At 48.7% G+C, this 17,608-nt stretch overlaps 1 protein-coding gene across 6 annotated transcripts in view; it reads left to right on the top strand.

Moving 5' to 3' along the window:
* The first annotated feature begins 1,417 nt into the window (after positions 1-1,417).
* ABCC1 (ATP binding cassette subfamily C member 1 (ABCC1 blood group)) overlaps positions 1,418-17,608 on the top strand; it is a 149,966-nt gene continuing 133,775 nt past the window's right edge. For all 6 annotated transcript variants that reach the window (XM_088832900.1, XM_088832899.1, XM_088832901.1 and 3 more), the window contains exon 1: positions 1,418-1,573. In XM_088832900.1, the coding sequence (XP_088689026.1) occupies positions 1,526-1,573 (48 nt within the window). In that variant the 5' untranslated portion in view covers positions 1,418-1,525. The remainder of the gene's footprint in view (positions 1,574-17,608) is intronic.

Raw genomic sequence — 17,608 nt, 5'->3', positions numbered from 1 at the left:
TATCCCAGAACAAGCTCAGACCCCATGAAACCAGACTCATCACTTGTTTCTCAGCTCAAAAGATTCTTCCTCCAGGCAGCCTTCCCTGACTTCCACTGCCAGTAGGCCAGGATCCTTTAAAACCCTCTTCTACTTTCTTCTTAGCTTTTATCACAGCTGTAAATATCCTTTATGTGATCATTTGATTAACCTGTTCCTTCCATCAAAAAAAAAAAAAGAAAAACAAAAAACCACACACTTAAACCCTCACAAGAAACCTCACAAAGAAAACGCCCACAAGAAACCCCAATGCTTGGTAAAAGCATTATAAGAGCAGAAACTTTGTCTTGTTTCTAGCAAGACCCAGCATATAGTAAATGCTCAGTAAGTATTTGTTCACTATAAATGTCAAAGCAACAGCCCAAAGAGCATTATTACCTGAAAGTAATTATCCCATAAAAATCCACTCACCCTGAGAGGGACCTAGGCCACTTACTGTCTACACCATCCCTGACAAAGTACTCTTGCCTCACTGGGCCTCAGTCTCCTCAACTGCAAGATGGGGATAATAACAGTACTTACCTCTTGGGGTTCTAGTGAGCATTTCACAAGTTAGTTCAAGTTCATTGCTAACTCAGCCTTCGGAAGCCCCATGACTGTGAATGCTTATTAATTTTTACTGTATCTCTAGGCCTCCCTTTCTTGACTTCAAAGGTGAGGATCAATAGCCTGGTTATTTCCTGAGTGCTACAGATAGAGTGGAGAAAATGCCAAGCTTCTCTGCACAGAGCTGTTCGGGATCGAGTTTGGAGTCTTCAGGCCTTGAGTGCTACAGAGTCAGGATGGTCATGGCTTCCACTCCCACTCCTGCTATTGGCCAGCTGTGTGACCTTGGGTCAGTCGCTTCACCTCTCTGAACCTAAGTTTCTCCATCTGTACAGGGCAGATTAGATTGAGTATCCACCTCCTGCAGTTTCCCAGTCAGCTCTTGAGTCAGCAGGCTGGGTCAGCCCGGAGGACCCTGGAGAAGTCACTCAACCTCTCTGCCTTCAGTTTTCTTCCTTCATGAAAAGAGAGTCACGACAGAGTCCAATAAGGACGCAGCTACGGTGTCTGGCACTCTGCGCTCATAGAGGCATCAGTGCATATTATTGGCCCTGGTGGTTTCTATTACTGTTGCTGTCGTCTCGACGTTGTTGTTACAACAGGATTTGAAAACTGGTCTGCGGTCTGGACACCAGGGTCGCGCTCGGGCTTTCCCGAGCCTCTGATGGGGGGCTGGTGGGGGTGGGATCGGGCGCCCTCCGGTCCCGGCGGCCGCGAGGTCTAGCGGGCAGCCTCCCCGCGTGGCCCACGCGGGCCGGGCGAGGTGAGCGGGGCGGGGCCGGGCGGGGCGGGGCCGCCGCATCCCCGTGACGCGCCGGCCAACCAGGCGGCGTTGCGGCCCCGGCTCCCTCCGGCGCTGCCTCCCGCCCTCGCCGCCGCCGCCGCCGCCAGCAGCCGGGCCCGTCCGCCCGCCGCTGCCCGCCGTGCCCGAGCCGGCCGCATGGCGCTCCGGGACTTCTGCAGCGTCGATGGCTCCGACCCTTTCTGGGTACGTGCTCGGTGGCCGCCCGGGTCGCGTGGGGCCGGCGGGCGCGAGCGGGAGCGGCGGGGAGGCCGGCCGGCGGGCGGGGAGGCCGGCCGGCGCGGGGAAGCGCCGAGCTCGGGCGGGTTGGGCCCGCGGTCCCGGGGTCCCCTGCCGCCCCGAGCGCCGCGCTCCCCTCCCCGCAGCCGGCCTGGCGGGGCCCGCTCCCCACCCTGCCCGCAGCCGGCCCTCTTCGGGAGCGCAGCTGATGGGGGCGGAAAACTTGGGTGACCGGGTTCCAGGGAAGCAGGGCGTTGGGGAGGGGTTGCAAATGCCCGGCTCCGGGGCTTTTTGGGAAAGGTGAGGGGCCAGAGCCTGGGAGAGGGGGCCGAAAAGAGGGGCCCTTTCTTCTCTGGGGTTCCCCCTCCACTTGAAAATAACCTTCACGGACGGAGACGCCAGAGATGGGGGGTGTCTCCCTGCTTCAGTTCCCCCATCTCCTTTGTGGCTTGGAACCCCGCTTTCACAAACACCCGGTTGCCAAAGGGCTGGGTTGGGCAGGGGCTCAGACTGTGGAAAGGGGCTTCCAGTGGCTGACTTGAGGTTCGCCCCCCCACCCAGTTGTTGTCCATGCACATTAATTTCCTGTGGTTACATATTTTTGACATCTTTTACTTTCCTTCTGTTTAATTACTGCGGGTGCGGGTGTGTGTGTGGTGGGGGGGCGAGTTTGAGGGGACAGGGGAAGAATTAGGGAAGTTTCAGGAAAGAAGGTGGGGCTGCTCACCCCTGCCCTGACTTGCTTGACCCTGGGGCCAGATTTGGGGGTTAGCTGAGGATACCCGAGGATCCTGGTACCAGTGGATTTTGTGCTGTGCCACACCTGAGACCCGAGGCTCCTCTGTGTGGGGACCAACCTCAGGTTCCTTCTGAATCTTTGCTGTTGAGCCTGGCCGGGTCTCCCGAGGCCACTCTGGCTTAATCCCCAGTGTCTTGGGCTTTAGTTTCTCTCTAATGCGATTTGCCTCTTTGTTACAGGAAGCACTTCTGTGTCCTACTCTCTTGATTATTACAGTAGGCAAACCTGGGCAGGATAGTTTTCCCGCTTTGTCTGGGAATCGGGAAACATCCCTGGTTCTTTGGAGCCAGTGTTTAGCATCTCCAAATACCTTCTTGTTGTTTTGTGGTCCTCCCCTTGATGGCTGCATTTGGAGTGTTGATAAGTCATCTTCGAGGGCCCCATGGGAAGGGTTTATTTGGGGGATGGGGGCGGTATGTATCACTTGTTGGAACAACCACACACATCTGGCTGTGTCTCACATTTTCAGGCCAACTCGGGGGCTGGAAATAGTACAGACGCTTTGCACTCAAGGTCCAGGATTGATTGGGGAGCAGACTTATTTGCAAAGTAGTATTGTACTTAGCAGAGACAGGAAAATCTGAGGAGTCCTTGCTCCCAGTACCCAGTGTGACAACAACAAGATTATTTCTGCAAGAATCTGATGGGGATCTGGTCTAGTGTTGCTGTGATACTGGAGAATTTCCTTGTTTATTTTGTTCTGAATTACAGAGGGGATAAAATAGGTGACCGTGAATACTGCACCAGGATGTATTTTATTGATGGCAACTGGCGGTTGATGGATGGCATCAGGTTTTCCAACGTCGAGTGGGTTTGGGGGTGTCCTCTATTTAGTTGAAGAAGCTCATCTGAGGAAATCAGTTGTGTGTGTGTGTTTTTCTTTCTCCTGCAGGGACTTTTGCTACAGGAATTGCCAGGTGGTTGGCTTTCCCTTCTGCCAGGCCCTCCGTCTCCCCGCCAGTCTCTGGCCTTGCAGACTTTCCTCTGCCCTTCCTCCCTCTGGATTTCTGGACTCACTGGTTGTCCCAGTTTCTCAAGGTGCCCTGGAACCAGGGTTTGAGAGCAGGCGGCGGGGGCATGAGCACTTCCAGGTAGCCTGAGAAACTGAATGTAATCAAAAGGAGGTGACTTCTGTGTTTCCCAGGGCACCCACTCAAAGCCAGGCGAGGCTGACCTGCCAGCCACTAGGTAACTGTGTGATCTTGGGCAAGCCACTGTGTCTGTCTGTGCTTCAGCTTCCTCATCTGTAAAATAGGGGTGTGGGCCCCCACAGTCTCAACCTCCTTCAGTTGTTGTGAAGAGTAAAATGAGTTCATCTGTGCAAGCCACTCAGCCCATGCCCTGCACAGAGGTCAACAATGGTTATTGCTTTCTTTCCAGAGATGAAGTTGTGTGTTTTGAGTTGCTGGTCCTTCCTTTGGACCCACTTTTTCTTAAGCTGGGGCATAGGATTGGGTCGTCCCCAAGGTCATGTGTTTAGAAATCAATACAACTAGCCCACCTGAGACTCTAATCAGAGTTTTGTTCCTGAGTCTGCCTGCCTCTGAGCCCCAGGAAAGGGCCAGGAAAACCACACGATGTGGAAATAACCCTTGGTGAGGGTTCGGCTGACTTACCACCTTCACCCAGGCAAATGCTCTGGGATAAAAAAAGAGGAACTTGGTTATCTAAATGGAAAATAGGGGCCAAGTTCACCAGCCCTGGGTTTGCTTTCTTTTTTTTTGAGGGTGCTTGGTGTGGGGCAGGTGGGAAGGGCTGTTTTGTGGCTGATGTTTGAATGATGGTTGGGCAAATGGGCCTGGGCCTCCCCTTGCAAGCTAACTTTTTAAGAAAAAAATTGTGTATTAATTTATTGCACGACCAGTGTAGAAAAATCAGAAAATGTCGAAAAGTAAGTGACAAGTCAGTAAGCAGTGGAGTATGGTGGCTCTGAGCAGTGCATGAGTCCGTAGAGTTCAAATCCTGGCTCTACTCCCTGGGCAAATCACTACCCCCAACTCCATGCCTCAGTTTCCACACATGAATAATGGGGATGTTAACACAGTACCAAGCGAATCCTTGGCAGATACTTAGGGTGTTATTGCTTGGTATACAGTTGGTATGGTGGTTGGTGGTTTAATCTCTTTAAGTCGTGTCCAACTCTTGCCACCCCATGGACTATAGCCCTCCAGGCTCCCCTTTCCATGGGATTCTCCAGGGAAGAATACTGGAGTGGGTTGCCATTTCCTTCTCCCGAGGATCTTCCGAACCCAGAGATTGAACCTGTGTCTCCTGCATTGTGGTCGTGTTATTTACCACTGGGCCACCAGGGAAGCCCTGGTATACACGTGGTCCTCGGTAAAATTAAGCGATGCACTAGCTGGAATTCTTTAGTTAATTTTTGCTGCTGTACTTGCTGCTGCAGGGAGTGAATGGATCGGTGGCTCGTGGAGTCCTGCTAATCATTTGGTCCTGGTGTTGATATTTGCCTCGGAGATGCCCTGAGCCTTCTTCCACCTCAGTAACCCCCTGAATATTCAGTTTGACTGCCAAAAGGTGGGAGAAAAGGAGTGTTTTATTTTTTCAATTTTTTGGCCGCACTGCACAATATGTAGGATCTTCGTTCCCCTGACCAGGGATCGAACCCACACCCCTGGCATTGGAAGCTTGGAGTCTCAACCACTGGATCACCAAGGAAGTCCCAGAAAGAAGTATTTTAGAAGCCATTTGAAATTCTCTTTAGGGTAAGGTCTGACCTTGTCATCAGTCTAATTTCTGGCGTAATTAACTCTCTGTGGCTTCACTATAATGTAGAAAGAGCCAATTTTTTTCTCCATCCTTTAAGCTTCCTGTGGGTTTTTAGACGCATCACTGTGCTTTCCTCTACCTTTCTCTCCTCCTTTACGTCCACCCCTCCTCTGGTCTCCTCTTCCCATGCGGACTAGAGCCACGGGCCCCTGGAACTGGTGGGGTCGTCCCCTCTGTCCACCCCATCTGAGGCCCAGACGGCAGCATGACAAGGTAAATGGCTTTGGAGGGAGAAAAGGGGACTCTCTAGATGACAGGGCAGGGCGAAGCTAGTCTCCTTCTCCCAGCTGGACAGGCTCTGCCTGGGGTAGCCTTACCTTCGGAACGTGATGGTGGATGAAAACTCTCTCTTCCATTCACATTCTCAGCTTTTTGGAACCGACATCTCCACCTGGGTGTCACTAGTTTACCATGTCCCACGTGGAACTTGGGCTACCCTGGAGGCTCACAGTAAAGAATCTGCCTGCAATGTAGGAGACCTGTGTTCAATCCCTGGGTCAGGACGATCCCCTGGAGAAAGGCTTGGCTACCCATTCCAGTGTCCTTGCCTGGGAAATCTCAGGGACAGAGGAGCCTGGCGGGCTACAGTCGATGGGATCATGAAGAAGCAGACATGACTTAGCAACTAAGCCACTGCCACCGTGATGAACTTAGAGGTCTCCCACCCGTACCCCCTGTGCCCGCACCCCCCCCACCCCAACCTCCCCGGCCCTCCTCGTCTCAGTTGACCAGGGCAGCTCTGCCCCAGAAGTTCAGGACCAAACCCTGCCTCAGCCGTGACTCCCCCTCCTTGCCTTCCATCCCACATCTGATCAGCAAATCCTGTTGCATGTTCCTTCAGAATGTTTCCAAATCTGCCTGCTTCTCACTGCCTCCTTGCCTTCCTCTCTGGCCAGAGCCATCACAGCCTCAATCCTGCAGCTGGCTGTTCCCACCTCACTGCCTTCCTTGACCCCGCAGTCTGGTCTCAGCCCTGTAGCTAGAGGGATCCTGTTAAAGACACAGCTCAGACCCTCTCCCCTTTCTGCCCTATACCCTGCAGCGACTCCTTTCATCCCTCAGGGAAAAAGCCAGAGGCCTCAGAGAAACTTACAAGGCCTAAGAGCATCTGATCCCTCACCTCTCTGACCACACTTCCTGCTACCTTCTGTCTCCCTTTGCTCCAGACCAGGCTGCCTTGGGGCCTTTGCACTTGCTGTTTCCTGTGCCCAGAATGCTCGTAAACTTGCAGATCCTTGTTCCAGCGTCACCCCAAGCAGCCTTTCCTGGACTCCCTGCTGCTTCGTTGTGGCTCCCTTCAACCGCACAACCCAGCACTTACTGCCAAAATAAGTCTTACTTAGTTTGTTTGCTGTCTGTAAACTCCCACCAAAAGGTCAGCTTTGCAGGGGGAGGGGTTTTTGCCTGTGCTTGTTCTTATGGCTGTAATCCCAGCCTCAGTGCCTGGAACATAGTAGATTCTCAGTAAATAAGGAATGAATGACAAGAGGCTTTGGAGTGACTTTTGAACTGGATTGAAGCCTCTTCCCAGAGTCTTCTAAGGATGAAATAAACCCTCACCTGTGTGGAATGGATAGCCAGGTGGACTGAGCCTTCCAGTTTCCACATCTGACTGCTTATATTTTGTCTTGCAAAGTTGAGAACTGAGTCTGGCCTCTCTTTTTCCGGGACTCAGTACGTTGCACATAGAGTAGTTACAATTAACTGAGTGTCTTGAGGTATAGGTTCCATTGTGGGATTAGATCTAGCTTGCTAGTGTTCTCTGGCTTTATTTTAATGTGGAATTACTGTGATTGCTAATATTTACTGATGGGAAGAATTCATGGAACGATTTGCATTTCTGACTTGCGGAAAATCAGGAGATCTGATTGCATGAGGGCCCTCGCTCATACGTCGTGGTTTGTCGGCTGGGGCTGCCCCCTCTGACAGAGCAGCCTGCCAGAACAGGCTGGCCCCAGGTTGGCGAAATTCCTTCCCCTCCTTATTGCTGCTGCTGTTAAGTTGCTTCAGTTGTGTCCGACTCTGTGCGACCCCATAGACGGCAGCCCACCAGGCTCCCCCATCCCTGGGATTCTCCAGGCAAGAACACTGGAGTGGGTTGCCATTTCCTTCTCCAATGCATGAAAGTGAAAAGTGAAAGTGAAGTCGCTCAGTCGTGTCCGACTCTTAGTGACCCCATGGACTGCAGCCCACCAGACTCCTCCGCCCATGGGATTTTCCAGGCAAGAGTACTGGAGTGGGTTGCCCTTGCCTTCTCCCTCCTTATTGCTACTTTACTTCTAAGGTCCGGCATCTGTTGCCTTTTTCCCTTTGTGCCTTCTCCCTTGGTCTGTTTCCTTCATCGATGGAGCCTACCTGGACGTGTAGGTGTTTGAGTCAATGTCTCCTGCTTTGAAGCCCATTGGTGAGATGACTGGGGCCGATCTGGCTCACCAGTTTGGTGTTGCTCTGTCTGGCTTGGGTGGGTTGGCAGGAGGGGGCTGGATAAACGAATTATCAATGCCCAGGGAATTTGAAGCAAGCGTTGGTTTTGTATGTGGCTCCAGATTTTCATGGTGGATAAGGCCTAGATTTCATCAGATCTTAATTGTCAGTAACACTCTAGCCCATAAAAACTTGCCTGGACCTTTTGCAGAAAGAAAGAAACGGCTAGTAAAATGCTTTTGAACTGTGATGCTGGAGAAGACTCTTGAGAGTCCCTTGGACTGCAAGGAGATCCAACCAGTCAATCCTAAAGGAAATCAACCCTGAATATTCACTGACAGGACTGATGCTGAAGCTGAAGCTCCAATTCTTTGGCCACCTGATGTGAAGAGCCGACTCATTGGAAAAGACCCTGATGCTGGGAAAGATTGAAGGCAGGAGGAGAAGGGGACGACAGAGGATGAGATGGTTGGATGGCATCACCGACTCAATGGACATGAGTTAGGGCAAACTCCCGGAGATAGTGAAGGACAGGGAAGTCTGGTGTGGTCCATACGGTCACAAAGAGTCGAACACGACTGAGCGACTGAACAACAACAAATGTTTTGGGCTAATGACAAGGACTTGAAGATCCTGAGGCCAGTGCTTCCCCGAGCCTTGCCTGGTAGTGGGACAGACAGGTCTTTTGTTGTGAAGGCGTGGGACTCGACTTATCTCGACAAGGCTGGGCCATGAGGAAGCCCCCGTACCGGAGGGCTGGTAGGTGTGGATCAGTTTCTCAGCCTGGACACGCTGGACCTTTTGGGCCAGGTAATTCCCTGTTGTGGGGCTGCCCTGGGCCTTGTAGGCTGTTCAGCAGCAGCCCTGGTCTCTCCCCACGAGATGCCGGTAACACCTTCTCCCTGTTGTGACAACAAGAATGTCTCCAACTGTTGTCACGTGTCCGCTGGGTGGGGAAGCCCCACAGCCATTGATGTGGAGGAATCTGGGGCAAGACTTTTGCCTCCACCAGCAGCCCCCTGAGTTTTTGGGCTGTTGAACACCTCATGTAATTGGCTTATTGGGGTTGCCGTGGAGAAGCTTAATGAGATGCAAAGAGGGTTAAACTCCAATTAGCCAGAGAAGGAGATTGCAGCTGTTTCCATGCTGTTTGCCTGCCTCTTTCCATCCGGGGCTGCTCTTCCCTAATCCATTCTGGCTGGGGAGGGGGGTGGGAAAGGGTGGGGTGGTGTGAAGGTTTGGCCCAGGGTGAAGTGCTTGTCTAGAGAGATCAGCTGCTCCTGCATCTTAAACTGCCCCAGGAGAGGTGGACAATTACAAAGTGGAGATTCTACTTAAGTGTCCCCTTGGTTTAATTGCAGGATTGCATCTCCGGGGTGAGGTTGCCAGGTCCTGGAAAATAGGTCTAGATGTCCAGGGAGGGTGGCGTCCGGCCCTCAGGCAGTAATTGAGGTTTTACGAGGTTTCCCGCTTCCCTCTCAGTGAATTGTCTCCATGAAAACCTTCCTTCATGTTTTACTGGCTACCTGCTTGGAGTGCCTTCCTCCCTGGAGAGTGGTTATTCAGAGCCTGTGTTTCCCTGGTGCAGAGTACTTGAGTGTGATCTTTACAACTGGATTCGTCCTCCTGTTCTTCCCACAACCATTTCTCACTCATTCATGTATTCAGTCTTTTATTATTAGTTGAGCATCTGCTGTGCGCTGCCACTGTTCTAGGCACTGGGGATATAGCCATAAACAAGGCGGACGAGACCCATGTTCTCATGGAGCTGATGCTGGGCATGACCGAAGTGATTTTGGATAGTGGTGAGTGCCACAAAGACATGAACTGGGACGAACTGGGGTGTGAGCTGCGATTGGGGTAGGCCTTTCAAAGGAGATGACTCTTGATCTTTGATGCCAGTGGCAAAGCTGGCCGTGCGAGGGCTGGGGGAAGGGTGTCTCAGATAGAGGGGACAGCACGTGCAAAGGCCCTGAGGTGCATGGAGTGATCAAAGGAACTGTGGAGCCCATCTAAGGAAAATCTGGCCTAGAGTCTGCTACCAAATTGCCTACAGCACTAATGACTTGTACTAAGAAGGGCCTGGAAATTCCAAGGAGGAGGCTTGCTGCAGCTTGGTGGGGAGATGGAACATTATTACTTGCTCCCCGATATCATGGTCTTCTGATTTATTTAGGTTTGAATGGGTCTCAGGTTTTAAAAATTAAGTTTATATGTTTTTATCTGTTTGAGAACCTTGGCCACACTGTTCAGGGTCAGATCAGGTTGGAAATCCCCACTGTCCTTGATTCCCCTCCAAAGGCTTTTTAGGACCCATTAACATGATTCATGGGGTCGCAAAGAGTTGGACACGACAGAGCGACTGAACTGAACTGAACATGATGAGGTGCTTTTCTTAATGCGATTAAGATGACTTTCTAAAGGGTTGCTAAAAAAGTCTTCTTTTTTAAAATTGATGTTGAATTGACCTGGAAGGTCTTGCACAGTAACTCTTGATTATGCTATTGCTTTCAAAAAATTATCTTTTAGAAGTTACAACTTTAGGGACTTCCCTCTTGGTCCTGTGGCTAAGATTCTGTGCTCCCAATGCAGGGGGCCCAGGTTTGATCCCTGGTCAGGAAACTAGATCCCGGATTCCACAACTAAAAGATGCTGCATGCTTCCATGCAGACCCACTGCAGCCAAATAAATAAAATGTTAAATAAATAAATAAAAAATTGCAACTTTAAAAAAAGTTTATGGTATAGCCACTATGGAGAACAGTGTGGAGATTCCTTAAAAAACTGGAAATAGAACTGCCATATGACTCAGTAATCCCACTGCTGGGCATACACACCAAGGAAACCAGAATTGAAAGAGACACGTGTACCCCAATGTTGATGACAGCACTGTTTACAATAGCCAGGACATGGAAGCAACCTAGATGTCCATCAGCAGATGAATGGATAAGGAAGTTGTGGTACATATACACAATGGAGTATTCAGTTCAGTTCAGTTCAGTCACTCAGTTGTGTCTGACTCTCCGCGACCCCATGAATCACAGCACGCCAGGCCTCCCTGTCCATCACCAACTCCTGGAGTTCACTCAAACTCATGTCCACAGAGTCAGTGATGCCATCCAGCCATCTCATTCTCTGTCGTCCCCTTCTCCTCCCGCCCCCAACCTTTCCTAGCATCAGAGTCTTTTCCAGTGAGTCAACTCTTCTCATGAGGTATTGGAGTTTCAGCTTTAGCATCAGTCCTTCCAATGAACACCCAGGATCGATCTCCCTTAGAATGGACTGGTTGGATCTCCTTGCGGTACAAGGGACTCTCAAGAGTCTTCTCCAACACCACAGTTCAAAAGCATCGATTCTTCGGCGATCAGCTTTCTTCACAGTCCAACTCTCACATCCATACATGACCATTGGAAAAACCATAGCCTTGACTAGACGGACCTTTGTTGGCAAAGTAATGTCTCTGCTTTTTAATATATTATCAAGGTTGGTCATAACTTTCCTTCCAAGGAGTAAGCGTCTTTTAATTTCCTGGCTGCAATCAGCATCTGCAGTGATTTTGGAGCCCAGAAAAATAAAGTCTGACACTGTTTCCCCATCTGTTTCCCATGAAGTGATGGGACCAGATGCCATGATCTTTGTTTTCTGAATGTTGAGCTTCAAGCCAACCTTTTCACTCTCCTCTTTCACTTTCATCAAGAGGCTTTTGAGTTCCTCTTCACTTTCTGCCATAAGGGTGGTGTCATCTGCATATCTGAGGTTATTGATATTTCTCCCAGCAATGGAGTATTACTCAACTATAAAAAAGAGCACATTTGAGTCAGTTCTAGTGAGGTGAATGAAACTGGAACCTATTATACAGAGTGAAGTAAGTCAGAAAGAGAAACACCAATACAGTATATTAACTCATATATGTGGAATTTAGAAAGATGGTAACGACGACCGTGTATGCAAGGCAGCAAAAGAGACACAGATATGAAGAACAGGCTTTTGGACTCTGGGAGAGGGCGAGGGTGGGGTGATATGAGAGAATAACATTGAAATACGTATATCACCATATGTAAAACAGGTGACTAGTGCAAGTTTGATGCATGAAGCAGGGCACTCAAAGCCAGTGCTCTGGGACAACCCATGGGGTGGGCAGGGAGGTGGGAGGGGAGTTCAGGATGGGGGGACACGTGCACCTGTTGATATATAGCAAAACCCACCACAGCACTGTAAAGTAATTATCCTCCGATTAAAATAAATAACATTTTAAAAAACGTTTAAAGATACTAGAATAAAACTGTATTCTGGAAGACTATGAAGGGAAAGTAAAAGTTTCAGTACTTCCCCTCCGTGAGCTCTGTTCCCAGGTGTCACCATTGATGGTAGTTTCTTGGGTGTCCTTCTAGAAAATTTCAAGCATATGCAAATATGTATGAAGTGTGAGTGGGCGGGGAGAGATTGAATGTCTTTCTTCCCTCCCCAAATAGTTTCATATTCGAAACAACATTCTATGCCTTCTCCTTTCCCTTAGAAACCAGTGTTGATTTTTCTGTCCGTGCTAAGTCCAGGGAAATTGAAAGAAAAGGAAATAATACTTTACCAGCCACACTCTCTTCTGTTACACGACTGTGCCGTGTATTCACCCAGTCCTCCCCGGGCTGCTTTCAGGGTCTTGGTTCCAGTCTTCTGCACAGAGAACAGTGCTGCCTCAAACACGCTGGGTGCTCATCTCAGTACTCTCTGCGGAGAGATGTAAATGACTCAGCAGAGTCAGTTTCCCCTAAGAAATTGCTCGGTGGGGGATCTGTGCAGTTTGAAATGTGACAGTTCTTTTTTTTTTTTTTTCTCTTTGCTTTTCTCGGAGTCTCCTTTATTTATTTATTTTTTAAAATTTATTTATTTTAATTGGAGGCTAATTACTTTACAATATTGCAGTGGTTTTGCCATACATTGACATGAATCTGCCACGGGTGTACATGTGTCCCCCATCCTGAACCCCTCTCTCACCTCCCTGCCCATCCCATCCCTCTGGGTCATCCCAGTGCACCAGCCCTGAGCTCCCTGTCTCATGCATCGAACCTGGACTGGCGATCTGTTTCACATATGATAATATACATGTGCTTCCCCGGTGGCTCAGAGGGTTTCTGCCTGCAATGTGGGAGACCGAGGTTCGATCCCGAGGTTGGGAAGATCCCCTGGAGGAGGGCATGGCAACCCACTCCAGTATTCTTGCCTGGAGAATCCCATGGACAGAGGAGCCTGGTGGGCTACAGTCCACGAGGTCACAAAGAGTCGGAAATGTGATAGTTCTGATTCTCAAGTGACAGCTATGGTTTAAACTCCCACTAATGGATTTACTGGGTTTCCCAGGTGGCGCAGTGGTAAAGAATCTGGCTGCCAACTCAGGAGGTGCAAGAGACGTGGGTTTGATCCCTGGGTCATGAAGATCCCTTGGAGGAGGAAATTGCAGCCCCCTCCGGTATTCTTTCCTGGAAAATTCCATGGACAGAGGAGCCTGGCAAGCCCCAGTCCATGGGGTCCCAGAGAGTCAGACACAGCTGAGTGCACGCACACAAGGGACTCACCAGCATTTATTAAGTACCTGTTGTGTTCGTGGCATTTGAGAACATTGATCAGGCTGGGAGTTGACCAGACTCATGTTGCTTTCTTGTGTATGAGAGGATTTTGCCCAGCAGTTAAACCATCCTTCCAGTGGATTTGGTCCAGAGAGTGATTGGTTTATGTTCTAATTTTAAAAAGATATGTTTAAATTTTAAACAACTTTTGACTTCTTTGTTTAAAAAGTGCTTTTACATTAGCAATTCAACAACATGTAAAAGTTTTACTCATAATTTTATCGTGCTAAAATGATTTATTTTTTACGTGTAAACTTTCTAGTTTAATTGTAGAGTTTTCTGGTTCACAGAGTGATACTCCTTGTGAGAAAACAGCATAGAGGTATTTAAATAAAGCGTTAACTCTCTCTAACCAATAACGAAACTATTCTTCCTGTCCTTTCTCTGTAATCATGGAAATGTTTATAAACATAAATAATATGCTTAAAAATAAAGTGGGTTATATTATCATCATCACTGTACTTTTTACTTTTGCTTAACATAATACATGGCAGTACACATAATCTCACTAGTAATTCTTAAACTATTGTATAATATTCCAAGTTATAGATTTGTTATGATTGATTCAGGCATTGCCCAGTTAATAACATCACTTGCACTGTTTCCCATTTTTTGGTTTCTGTAAACAATGCGGCAGTTAAACATCCTTGTCCGTGGGTTAAAATTCTGTAAATTTTAGTTTTGAATGAGTACTGGGGTTTCCCAGGTGGCGCAGTGGTAAAGAATCCGCCTGCCAATGCAGGAGACACAAGAGATGCAGATTCAGTCCACGGGTTGGAAGATCCCGCTAATGGCAACTCACTCCAGTATTCTGGCCTGGGAATTTGCATGGACAGAGGAGCCTGGTGGGCTCCAGTCCACGGGGTCGCAGAGAGTTGGACACGACCGAGCACATGCGTATACAGTGGGCGTTGGCTGGTTATTTTCCAGAAAGGTTGTAGCGAGTCCATTCCTAGCGACAGGGACTGGGGATTCCCATTTCTCGGCATCCTTCCCAGCCCTGTACATGGCTGACTTCTGTTCATTTGATGGACAAAAACGATGCCTTATTTTCACCGGCATTTCCCTTAGAAGTTGAGCGTCCTGCGACATACTCCTCGGTGAGTCACGTGTTCTGTCGTGTGTGTGCAGTTGTCCTTTTTGTGCGTTTTTACTCCGGTTTGCTCTTTCCTGCTGATTTGTGGGCACACTCGGTGTACTGGGACTCTTGCTTCTTTTGTCCATATTTTTCCATCTGCCGTTGTGTGTTGGTGCGTTAACATCCGAATCTTGTCCAGATTGTTGTGTGGTCTTTTCTCTCCTGCGTTTTTCATTTATTCTTGTGAGAATTTTCCCGTGTTCCCGCACAGCTTTTGTAATTATACCTTTGAATGTCCAAGCAGTAGTTTCTGGTATTGGTGGACTGTAATTTACATAATTATTGCCTGTGGTTTGACATTTAGGTTGCTGTTTCCCCCTTTTTCTTTTTTCTTTTCTTTCAAAGAGAACATTGTAATGAGTATCATATGGTAGCGCCTGTTGACTTATTTCTTTAGAACGTATTCTTCGGAGTGGAGAGAATATTTAAAATCAATGAAAATGTTTTATTTCCTGTCTGCAACAAGCCCAGATTGTTTTAAAGAAAGTGGTAGCTCGGTTCTAGCAGGGTCTCTCTGAGGGTGCCCAATCATTATGGTGGTTGTTTTTATGATTATTTAGAGCAGATGATATGTGTTCATTAGTAGCAGTGCCTTCTCCAGTCTCTTCTAATCAGCCTTGTCAGGCTGGAGACCGGAAGCCCAAGGGAAAGCTGAAACTCCAGGGTGCTGGGGAAGGTGACCCGGTAGTTATAATTTAGATTATCCAGGAGCTCTTTGATAAGTCTTCTTCCTCAGAAGCAGTTTCATTCACACAGGGTAGAGGAGAAACGGCACGTGGTAGATTAGACTCTGAGGATGATAGTGCAATGGGGCTCTCCCTTTTTTTTTTTAAAAGTAATTTATCTATTTATTTATTTTATAGTAGGTCCTTGTTGGTTGTCTGTTTTAATTATTTATTTTTGGCTATGCTGGGTCTTCGCTGCTGCCTGGGCTTTGCTCCAGTTGCAGAGAGCAAGGTTCTTATTGCGGTGGCTTCTCTTGTTTTGGCTCCCGGACTCCAAAGCACAAGTTCAGTAGCTGTGGCATGGAGGCTTAGTTGCTCTGAGGCATGTGAACTCTTCCTGGATCAGGGATCGAACCTGTGTCTCTGGCATTGGCAGGCGGATTCTTTACCACTGAGCCACCGGGGAAGCCCTGGTTATCTATCTGTTTTAAATATAGCAGTGTGGACGTATCAGTCCCAAACTCTCAACCTATCCTTCCCCCCGTAACCATAAATTCATTCTCTAAGACTACGAGTCTGTTTCTGTTCTGTAAGTTCATTTATCCCATTTAATTTTTTTTTAGATTCTGCTCGTAAGTGATATCACGATATTTGTCTTTTCTTTCTGACTTACTTCACTTAGTATAATAATCTCCAGGTCTATCCATGTTGCTGCAGATGGCATTATTTCATTCTTTTTAATGGCTGAGTAATAGTCCATTGTATATATGTATATCCATTCATCTGTCAGGGGACATTTAGGTTGCTTCCATGTCTTGGCTATTGTAAACAGTGATGCACTGATCCTGGGCTGCATGTATCCTTTCGAGCCATGTTTTTCTCTACATACATGCCCAGGAGTGGGATTGCTGGGTCATATGGTAGCTCTGTTTTTAGGTTTTTGAAAGGATCTCTATACTGTTCTCCAGAGTGGGTGTACCAATTTACATTCCCACCAGCAGTGTGCTTTTGTCTGCTGAGATCCCTGGGGGATCTAGGGGGACCATTTCACACTTGATGCTGGAGTCAGAGCTGGCCCACTTCCAGTTCTCTTGCATATTTGGTTGGGAGGGGGGAGGCTGGAGAGAGGGCTCATCCCTGGGTCAGACCCTCGTATTCCCAAAGAGGAAATTAGTTGGGGCAGGTGGTGGGGGTCAGAGAATTGGTAGCTGAAGGCACCAGTTGGGTGAGGGGAAGGTGGAGCACTGGAGAAAGCCAGGGATGTATATGGCTGGGGTCTCAAGGCCAGGTTCAGGAGCCCAGGCTGGAAAATTGGTCCTGCCAGTTCCCAGGCTGGTGCAGCCTTGGGCCAGTTGCTTAACTTCTGGGAACCTCAGTGTCCTCATCTGTAAAGTGGGGATCACGATCTTGCTGTGAATCTCTCAGATTTGGAAAGGAAAGAGGCAGGATGTAGAGGAAGCTCAGAAAAGCTCAGCAGGCACATGCCGTGTTTCTGCAGGAGGCTGGACCAGAGGGGCCGTGACGGACAGTCACGGACAGTAGCGTGGGGATTTCTGGTGTGGCGATTCTTTTCTGGTGTATCACTTCCCTGCAACCTCTGGGCTCACGCAGGCCCTGGCAGAATGAGGATGGAGCCCAGCCTGACCTCAGGGATTCAGACATCGGTCCCCAGCATCTGAGGATTCAGGCTAATTCGCCCAGCTGTTACAGGGTGTCTGTAGGGTGTCAGGGTCTGGGTGAGGCATGCTGGGGTGTTGGGTGTCAGCTCTGAAACTGGGCTGATGGGTGGGCAGGTTCGTTCTGGAGATTTTCTTTGTCGTCTGGCATTCAGAAGACGTGTTTAAGTGCCTGAGTGCACAGGGATGCAGGTGGGCTCTGACAGCTGAGAGCTGCTGACGGATGCATACTTGGGAAGTTCCAGGTTTTCGGTTACTGTAAACATGGTCGTGATTGAATTACTTAAAGGGACTTTTCTCGTATTCTCTTCTTTGACGTTATAAGAGGTCCAGTATAAAATGAAATAAGACAGGAACTAGTACAGTAAAATGTGACAGTCCTCCAAAATTACGCTCTCCTAGAGATTATCTGTTATGGGCATTTTAATTTTCACTTCCTTTTCTCCGCATATATATCCCGTATGTTACGATGTTTTTTAAAAACAAGAATGAGGTTTTGTGAAAACGTTCTCTGTGTTTCATTTACTGTTCATCTTGGATTCCGCCCATTTTTAATGAACATATTTACTTGAAGATAAAATGTCAACATGAGCCTAATTATATAATTTGCTAATAATTGTTTCCAGGCGGTTGGATAGCCTTGTTTTTTAACTTCTGTGTAAGGGAGATCTGGGGAAGATGTGAAGCAAGGTTGGGTGGGTGTCAGAGGGGCACTTGTTCCACCCTCTCGGATGCCCCTGGCAGAAGACAGTGCCTCTGGGAGTCAGTGCCCCAGGGCTGTGAGTTGTGCTCAGAGGACAGAGCTCTCGTCCATTGGTCCCGTGGCCTGGCCCCATTCAGTCTGCAGTCTCTGAAGGGCTCGTGATTATCCTTGCACTGAACTTGGTGCTGAG

Source organism: Moschus berezovskii, chromosome 27, assembly GCF_049115385.1.
Source record: "Moschus berezovskii isolate FMDL1 chromosome 27, NW_MosBer_1.0, whole genome shotgun sequence".
NCBI lineage: Eukaryota > Metazoa > Chordata > Mammalia > Artiodactyla > Moschidae > Moschus > Moschus berezovskii.
The sequence above is the reverse complement of the archived record's forward strand: the minus strand, read 5'-3'. Positions and strand labels throughout refer to the sequence as shown.